Here is a 9,962-nt window from a genome sequence, read left to right as displayed (position 1 = left end):
AAAAAAAAAAAAAAAAAAAAAAAAAAAAAAAAAAAAAAAAAAAGAAATAACTCAAAAGTATAACATAATAATACAAGCAAGGTCGGGCACAGTGGCTCACGCCTGTAATCCTAGTACTTTGGGATGTCAAGGTGGGCAAATCACCTGAGGTCAGGAGTTTGAGACCAACCTGGCCAACATAGAGAAACCCCATCTCTACTGAAAATACAAAAATCAGCCAAGCGTGGTGGCAGGCACCTGTAATCCCAGCTACTTGGGAGGCTGAAACAGGAGAATTGCTTTAACGTGGGAGGTGGAGGTTGCAGTGACCCAAGATTGTGCCATTGCAGTCCAGCCTGGGTGACAAGAGTGAAACTCTGTCTCAAAAAAAAAAAAAAATTAATAATAATAATACAGGCAGACTTGGTGCAGTGGCTCATGCCTGTAATATTGCAGCACTTTGGGAGGCTGAGGCAGACGGATCACAAGGTCAGGAGATCGAGACCATCCTGGCTAACACGGTGAAACCCCGTCTCTACTAAAAATACAAAAAATTAGCTGGGCATAGTGGCAGGCGCCTGCAGTCCCAGCTACTCAGGAGGCTGAGGCAGGAGAATGGCATGAACCTGGGACTCTGTCTCAAAAAAAAAAAAAAAAATAATAATACAAGCAATGACTGCCGTTTAGTGAGGTACTGAAATAAACCAACCTCAGAGGCATAAGTAATGTACTGTTATTAGTCCTCTTTTATGCAGATGAGGAAACTGAGGCTTGGAGCAGTTAAAGCTGTTAAGTGACTTCCCCAAGACCTCTCAACTGGTAACCAGTGAGCCATCAATTCCAGTTTTGATCTGGTCTGGTTGGCTTGAGAGCCTAAGATCTTAAGCAGTGTGACCTGCTTTCTTCATGGGGAGCTTAGAGCTGTGTGGTTGATTTCAGCCTTGGTTTTATGGACTCCTGTGTCTCTAGTTAGTAAAATATGCCTTAATTCAGCTATAATTATAAATTTATTACATATTCATTTATTCATTCATGAATTATAAATTTTCACCATTAAATCAATAAAGAAAACACACAAACTTTCAGTGATTAGTTTAGCTATTTGTATATTTTAGACCAGGAAGTGTCCTATTTTGTTTTTGTTTTGTTTTTTGTTTTTTTTTTTTTGAGATGGAGTCTGCTTTGTGGCCCAGGCTGGAGTGCAGTGGCGCAATCTCAGCTCACTGCAAGCTCCGCCTCCCGGATTCACGCCATTCTCCTGCCTCAGCCTCCCGAGTAGCTGGGACTACAGGCGCCCGCCTCCACGCCCGGCTAATTTTTTTGTATTTTTAGTAGAGACGGGGTTTCACCGTGTTAGCCAGGATGGTCTCGATCTCCTGACCTCGTGATCCACCTGCCTCGGACTCCCAAAGTGCTGGGATTACAGGCATGAGCCACCACGCCTGGCGGAAGTGTCGTATTTTTAGGAGGCTTTGTAAGAGAGAAAGACAGCACCTGTGTTGGATCTGATGGGAATCTGTAACAAAAACACATTTTTAATATCTAAGGAAGGAAAAGCAAGAAAGTTTGAAAGCTGTACTACTTTTTGAAATGTAAATACTAGATGGCCACCTGTCACTTAGATAGAAATGAATTGGGACAAAGGGAGCCCATATAAGGTAGTATCAGCCTAGAAACTCAGAATTTGAAACATTTGATCTTCAAACTTATTTTAACTCTTCTGTGTGAGGAATCGCTATTTACAACATTGTTAGCTATTTTATTTTTAGGTGAGTTTTTACACCTGTAAAAATGATGGGTGTTTAAAAAACACCATAGCATGCTGTCAAAGCAGTTTCTTAGTTTAATGCGATTTAATGCAATACGTTTAAATAAAAGCCCTGTATTGATGTTAAGTAGAGGCAGTTTGTCGAGGTGAAAAGATTGCAGGCCTGGAGACCAGCGAGGTGGAGTTTCACCAGCTGCCTCTGTGCTGGCATGAAGCAGTTTTCTGAGGGGTAAAGAACTTCCTGTCTCGACCCCAGGTTTCCCTTTACAAACCGAGGAGCTGGGGCTGTTCGCTTGCTTCACTCGCTTTCACCTTTGACATCTGTGACATATTAATGGAACCAAAGCTTTTCTCCAAAGACCTCAAAGCACAGTTAGAGAACTTCAAAGAGTAAGCATTAAAGAGAACCCGAGAACAAAAATGAAAAAGGTTGGGGCGAAGCAAGAAGCAACCAGGGAAAGGTCTAATATTGCCGCTTTTGGGGAGACAGATGCTCAGAAGTCTTCCCCGACTGTCTTGGCGACAGTGAAGCCACTAACCCGCCAGCTCCGTAGCCCATGATACCTTCCATGCAAGGAAGATTTAAAAATTATTGAAGGTTGGGTGTGGTGGCTCACGCCTATAATCGTAGCACTTTGGGAGGCCAAGGCGGGTGGATCACCTGAGGTCAGGAGTTTCAAGACCAGCCTGGCCAACATGGTGAAACCCCGTCTCTACTTCAAAATAAAAAAATTAGCCAGGCTTGATGACAGGCGCCTGGAATCCCAGCTACTCAGAAGGCTGAAATAGGAGAATAGCTGGAACCCCGGAGGCAGAGGTTGCAGAGCCGAGATCGCACCACTGCACTCCAGCCTGGGTGAAAAAGCGAAACTCTGTCTAAAAAAAAAAAAAATTATTGGGAAGCTTTTCACTTTTACCTTGTTAATAGTAGCAATGGATTTTACAGAACTTTTTGATAATAACTAACATCAACATATATGATATCCCAGGTACCATGCTTTCTACCTTTTACATACATGTTCCCCCTTTCATTCTCACCCTGGCATTAGGGGATAAATTCAAAAATTACTTCCATTTTCCAGATGAAAAACTTGAGGCTAAGAGAGAGATGAAACATCTTGCCCAACCAACACAGCTAGGAAGTGGGGGAGACAGGATTTGAACCATTGCTTGCCTCACCCTGTAATTAGTGTTCCCCAGGGGCACATTTCCATCCATTAACTGCTTCAATCTTTGCAACACTGCAGGATGGGCAAAACAAATATCTCACTTTTGCAGGTGAGGAGACCGAGGCTACAGAGGCTTCCGTGGCATTCCAGAAAGCACAGAGCTCCTAAGTGAGATTCCACCCTTTGTCACTGTCATGCCAGTCCCCTTCTCTGCCAGACTCTGATCTGTGACACTGCCACGTGTTTTCAGTGCCTAAAGCTCTTTGGCAGGGGTTGGTTTGAAATCTTCAGAAGCTGTCTTAGTTCTTCCAGGCCTAGGGTGTATTACTTTAAATTATCATTGGGAAAGGGCACCATTAATTACAGTCATCTTGCACCTAATAATGGGTGTGTGTGCCTCACTGTCGTCCTGCTCTTGCCTCACACAGATTTGACTTTATCTACGATCTTTTTGAACATGTTTCAAGCCGCAACAACCAGGATACCTTGAAATGTGGAAGCAAACATCGGCGGCCTACAGTCAGCTCCCAGTTCAAGGTTCGTTTTCACTGCTGGCTTAGAGGAATCCATCGTCACTGTGCTTTTAAGAATTGAAAAGAGAGGGGGAGGGGGGAGGTATTGCATTGGGAGTTATACCTGATGTAAATGACGAGTTGATGGGTGCTGACGAGTTGATGGGTGCAGCACACCAACATGGCACAAGCATACATATGTAGCAAACCTGCACGTTATGCACATGTACCCTAGAACTTAAAGTATAATAATAATAAAGAAAAAAAAATAAAGAATTGAAAAGAGGATTTGGGTGTATGTGAGGTCTATGAGAATATTTAATTTTGTTTCCTTTTATATCATGCTTTTAAACCAGATAGTGCTTTAGAAATAAAATAGAGTTTTGGCTCACGCCTGTAATCTTAGCACTTTGGGAGGCCGAGGTGGGCAGATCACCTGAGCTCAGGGGTTCAAAACCAGCCGGGGCAACATGGTGAAATCCTGTCTCTACAAAAAATACAAAAATTATGTGGGCACGGTGGCGCATGCCTGTGGTCCCAGCTACTCAGGAGGCTGAGGTGGGGGGATTGCCTGAGCCTGGGAGATCAAGGTTGCAGCGAACTGTGATTGCACCACTGCACTCCAGCCTCGGTGACAGAGTAAGACCTAGACTCTGTCTAAAAAAAAAGGAAAAAGGAAATAAAATAGACTTTTTCTCTGAGTCAGATAAAAACAGGTAGATCCTTTTTTAGAAAATAAATGACTACTTCTTCTAAGCTTTTGAAATAGGTACCTTCTTAAGGCCATTTGGGACCACTCTGATTTGTATTGAGAGGCTCATGTGGAAATGGGATATATTTCTTCTCATATGTGGATTTTTTTCCCCCTGGTTAGATAAGATTGATGTCAGTTACCTTGTCCTAGGCTCTTAATCTTCCAGCAGAGGTGTTCATTTTTCTTTTTCTAGAAGGCCAGTTTTGCCAGGACTTCTGGGAAAGCTGTGTGTGTGTGTGTGTGTGTGTGTGTGTGTGTGTGTGTGTGTGTGTGTGTGTGTGTGTGTGTCAGGGTCTTGTTCTGTCATCGTGTGTGTGTGTGTGTGTGTGTGTGTTAGGGTCTTGTTCTGTCATCGTGTGTGTGTGTGGTCAGGGTCTTGTTCTGTCATCCAGACTGGAGTGCAGTAGTATAATCACGCCTCACTGCAGCCTCAAACTCCCAGGCTCCAGTGATTCTCCCCTGAGTAGCTGGCACTACAGCTGTAAGCCACTACACCTGGCTTTTTTTTTTTTTTTTTTTTTTTTTTTGAGAAAGTCTCGCTTGGCCACCCAGGCTGGAGTGCAGTGGTGCCATCTCGGCTAACTGCAAGCTCTGCCTCCCGGGTCCACGCCATTCTCCTGCCTCAGCCTCCCGAGTAGCTGGGACTACAGGTGCCTGCCGCCACGCCTGGCTAATTTTTTGCATTTTTAGTAGAGACGGGGTTTCACCGTGTTAGCCAGGATGGTCTCCATCTCCTGACCTCGTGATCTGCCCGCCTCGGCCTCCCAAAGTGCTGGGATTACAGGCATGAGCCACCGCACCTGGCCCTTTTTTTTTTTTTTTTTTTCTCTTTTTAAGATGGAGTCTCATTCTGTCATCCAGGCTGGAATGCAATGGCACGATCTTGGCTCACTGCAACCTCTACCGCCCAGATTCAAGCGATTCTTCTGCCTCAGCCTCCCAAGCAGCTGGGACTAGAGGCACACGCCACCATGCCTGGCTAATATTTTATACCTGGCTAATTTGTTAGATGTTTTACTGAGATGGGGTCTTACTGTGTTGCCCAGGCTGATCTCGAAAATCTGGCCTCCAGCGATCCTTCTGCCTCAGCCTCCCAAAGTGCTGGAATTACAGATGTGAGCCACTGCACCCAGCCTTGGAAAGTTTTTGAAATGTTTGAGACTTTAAACTGGACTAGCAGTGAAGGAAATGGAAAAGGGTGGGTGAGTTTTCAAGGTGCAGGTGAAGGCAGGAGAAGAGCCCAGGCACAGAGAGGCAAGTCCTGTCTCTGGGGACTGTCAACAGACAGTAGAATACCAGCTGGACGGGACACCTCGTGAGAATTTAAGTTGGTATCAGAATATGAAGGGCTGTGAATGTCAGGATGTTTTGTCCTGGGAGAAATTTAAAAGTTTTCTGGAAAAGTAAGTAATCCATGTAGTGTTTAGACAGTTCAGTTTTCTTCAACAAGGTTACGAGAAGAAAAAAAGAGACAGAATTGGAGGGAAAGCCAATGGATTAAAAGAGACTTAAAAGATGCATCAGCCAACTACAATGAATGGACCATATTTGCATTTTGATGCAAAAGAACAAACCTTTTAAAATGTATGGGCTGGGCACGGTGACACAAGCCTGTAATCCCAGCACTTTAGGAGGCTTAGATGGAAAGATTGCTTGAGTCCAGCAGTTCGAGACCAGCCTGGGCAACGTAGCAAGGCCTCACCTCTACAAAAAAATTAAAAAGTTAGTCGGGCATGGTGGCATGCCCTTGTAGTCCTAGCTACTCCGGAGTCTGAGGTAGGAGGATCGCTTGAGTCTGGGAGGTTGAAACTACAGTGAGCTGTGATCATGCCACTGCACTGCAGCCTGGGTGACAGAGTGAGACCCTGTTTCAATAAAATAAAACTTTTAAAAATCATAAAATTTGAAACAGTTGAGCATTTTAATATGAAATGTGAGACCGCTGCACATTTTAATGTTAGTTTAAGGAATTAATGTCAGATCTCTTCAGGTGTGATGATACTGTGGTTACACAGTGCTTTAAAGTGTTTAGCCTTTAATCCTACATGCTGAAATGCTGATGGATGAAATCACATCATGTCTGGGATTTGCTTTTCCACAGGGGTGGGTATAGTATGTATGGATCAGGTGAAATGAGATTAGCCCTGAGCTGAAGCTGGTAATGAGAACTCATTGTATGCTTCTGTCTGCTTTGGTAAATGTTAAAAACTCTGGGAAAAAAAAAAGAACAGTTGGAAAAGAAAGTATTAAAGATTGATCTGGAGTCTGTAAGTCTGGTGATTTGAAGGTAAGAGTGAGAGACTGTGGCTCAGAGGCCAGTGAAGTGCTGGCATAGACTGTCATTTCGATGGGACTAATGAATTGGGAAGAATAATGACAGTGGAAGAGTGGCTATTTCTCAGTTTTTCTGTACTAAACATTGAAATATCCTACGATGATTTTTGTTTGTTGACAGAATGGTTTATTAAAATTGTACCATTTCAAAGGAAGTGATAAACGAGTTTGGTGTGTTATCGAATAATTTCAATTAATACATTGACTCAATATCTTTATATTAGAATGACAATTAAAAAATGAAAACCTCGAAGTTACTACTCCTATGATTTATATTGTGTTTTTTAAATTCTTGTTTCTAAGTGCCTAGAGTACTGAGAAATTTAAAGAATGACATAATAAGAGACTAAATCAACATATACTTTTTCTTTCTAATAGGACTCACTGCATTCCTTAATGGCAACGCTAAGCTCCTCTAATCCTTTCTTTGTTCGCTGTATCAAGCCAAACATGCAGAAGGTAAGATTGATGTCAGTCCTAGGCTGGGATCTGTCTCGAGGGACACAGCCTCCTGGAGTGGTTACTCACAGATTTGGTTTCTCCAAAGTCCTTTCATTGTAAATGGTTGGAAATGGATATGACATTATTATAACTTGACATTAAATGAAAAAGTGCCCTTTGTCCCTTGGGCCTGTTAGTCTGCTTTTGAGTGATGTTATTAAGCTTTAGGGACATCTGTTTTAAAAGGAAACATTGTGAAGCCTTTACTTTTTTTTTTTTTTTTTTTTAAGCATTTGGTTTAAAATTCTTGGGAAAAGTTCCAGAGTGTGATACACCTTTTTAGAGGAAATATTTGATGTGTGGTGGCAGATTTTTTTGTTTAAGTTTTTATTTGTCTTTCTTTCTTTCCTTTTTTGCTTTATTGTTATTTTAAACATAATGAAGAGGCTTTAAGTAGGAATGCTAGATTTTAAGTACTTTAAATAGTTGATTATAACTAATTAGAAGATACTCTAAAGGTTGTCATAAGTATTAATGTCTTGTCTCTTTGATTCTAACTTTTTAATTTCATAATCCGATTAGAAAGAATGTGAGTTTAAAAAGGAAGAGCTACCTAAACAAAGAAACTATAGTGTTACATATATGCAGTCGCCAAATCCACCGCTAATTAGGTAGCTTGTCTTAAAGTATTGTTAATACATTTAAATTACTTTGATTCAGCAAACAGCCTCTTAGGAATGCTTCTTACTTGAGAAAACACCTACAAAATTGTAATTTTAAGAACTCCTAATGTTAAAGAACTAGATGCCATCCTCATAAGGTTTAAGGTAAAAAGTCTCATCTGAACTGTTTCCCGTGAGATTATATTCTGGTAACTTGACTGATGCTGGATCTTATTTTTTATATTGTCAACCAATTGCCTTGGCTTAATATTACGTGAATTCCTGATTTATAGCTTAAAGATGTATGCTTATAAGAACCGCAGTAGCTAGGCGCGGTGGCTCACGCCTGTAATCCCAGCACTTTGGGAGGTCGAGGTGGGCGGATCACATGAGATCAGGAGTTGGAGACCAGCCTGGCCAACATGGTGAAACCCTATCTGTACTAAAAATACAAAAATTAGCTAGGCATGGTGGCACACACCTGTAATCCCAGCTACTCAGGAGGCTGAGGCACAAGAATCACTTGAACCCAGGAGGTGGAGGTTGCAGTGAGCCAAGATCCGCTGCTGCACTCCAGCCTGGGAGACAGAGCCAGACTCTGTTTCAAAAAAAAAAAAAAAAGAATAAAAAGAACCACAGTGTTGTATTATCTGTCTTCTAGAGAGGCAAAATCGGACATCTCTTTAAGAGAAAGTAACCCGTTCATTTTGTTACCTTACTGGGAGGTATGATGGTGAGAATTTGGTGTTTGTGTGACCTGAAGTGACAAAGTGGTTTTCTGTAGAAGATCTGTGCTGACTTTACGTGGATGGTTCTGGTAGTTTAAAAAGTAACCCATCTTTCCATTTTTCAAATGTATGTCAACATATTTAAGGTTATCACCAAAAAAAACTGCGATATAAACAAATGCATAGCTTTTTTGGGGATATAATGTAGGAAATTAATGTGAGAACATCTCTCTGTTTATAACACTATGTCATGTAGCTGGTTTATATTCCACTTGGTTTGCTTTGTACCCTCTGGTGGGCAGTGTTTACCAGACAATAGAAGTAGACTTTGGTTTTTGATGTAGACTCCCAGGAGTTGGTCAGTTTCTGATGATGTTCTCTCCCCTTTTTACAATAAGGATGATAGGGCCATATTTCATCTTTCAAACATGCAAGATTGTTTCTCATTTTAAAGTCTTGACATCCTGGCTAACACGGTGAAACCCCATCTCTACTAAAAAATACAAAAAACTAGCCGGGCGTGGTGGCGGGCGCCTGTAGTCCCAGCTACTTGGGAGGCTGAGGTGGGAGAATGGCATAAACCCGGGAGACGGAGCTTGCAGTGAGCTGAGATGGGGCCACTGCACTCCAGCCTGGGTGACAGAGCGAGACCCCGTCTCAAAAAAAAAAAAAAAAAAAAAAGGTCTTGGGTGTTTGGCTGGGTGTGGTGGCTCACGCCTGTAATCCCAACACTTAGGGAGGCGGGGAGGTGGGTGGATGACTTGAGGTCAGAAGTCCGAGATCAGCCTGGCCAACGTGGTGAAACCCTGTTTCTACTAAAAAGACAAAAGTTAGCCAGGCATGGTGGCATACGTCTGTAGTCCCAGCTACTTGGGAGACTGAGGTAGGAGAATTGCTTGAACCCAGGAGGCAGAGACTGCAGTAAGCTGAGATCGCACCACTGCACTCCAGCCTGTGGGACAGAGCAAGACTCTATTTCAAAAATAAAAATTAAAAAATAAAGTATTGGTTGCTGGGATGCATCTCACAGTTTCTGGTGAGCCATAGTCTAATTGGAAGCTTTTTTGCCATTCTTTGTGGTGTGAAACAGTTTTATAATCATAGGCATCTTAAATTCCCACCCTGGCAGTGCTATAATAAAGATAGAAACTTCAGTTTGAAATACTCAGTCCCTTGGCTGGGCGCGGTGGCTCAAGCCTGTAATCCCAGCACTTTGGGAGGCCGAGACGGGCGGATCATGAGGTCAGGAGATCGAGACCATCCTGGCTAATACGGTGAAACCCCGTCTCTACTAAAAAATACAAAAAACTAGCCGGGCGAAGTGGCGGGTGCCTGTAGTCTCAGCTACTTGGGAGGCTGAGGCAGGAGAATGGCGTGAACCCGAGAGGAGGAGCTTGCAGTGAGCTGAGATCTGGCCACTGCACTCCAGCCTGGGTGACAGAGCAAGACTCCTTCTCAAAAAAAAAAAAAAAAAAAAAAAAAGAAATACTCAGTCCCCAGTGTTTCTGTTTTCTCTCTTAGATGGCACAGAGTTAGTTTTTCCTTCGAATTGTACTAGCTTTTGAAATTAGGCCTGCTTGGAAGCAGTTCAGCCAGAATGTTGCAGAACCGACCT

At 42.6% G+C, this 9,962-nt stretch overlaps 1 protein-coding gene across 2 annotated transcripts in view; it reads left to right on the top strand.

Moving 5' to 3' along the window:
- The window catches only part of MYO10 (myosin X), a 276,883-nt gene that overhangs the window by 179,292 nt on the left and 87,629 nt on the right, over positions 1 to 9,962 (top strand). For both annotated transcript variants that reach the window (XM_025387276.1, XM_025387279.1), the window contains exons 18-19: positions 3,345 to 3,453; positions 6,895 to 6,975. In XM_025387276.1, the coding sequence (XP_025243061.1) occupies positions 3,345 to 3,453; positions 6,895 to 6,975 (190 nt within the window). The remainder of the gene's footprint in view (positions 1 to 3,344; positions 3,454 to 6,894; positions 6,976 to 9,962) is intronic.

Source organism: Theropithecus gelada, chromosome 6, assembly GCF_003255815.1.
Source record: "Theropithecus gelada isolate Dixy chromosome 6, Tgel_1.0, whole genome shotgun sequence".
Taxonomy (NCBI): domain Eukaryota; kingdom Metazoa; phylum Chordata; class Mammalia; order Primates; family Cercopithecidae; genus Theropithecus; species Theropithecus gelada.
Note: the sequence above shows the minus strand (reverse complement) of the source record. Positions and strands in the feature narration are given on the sequence as shown.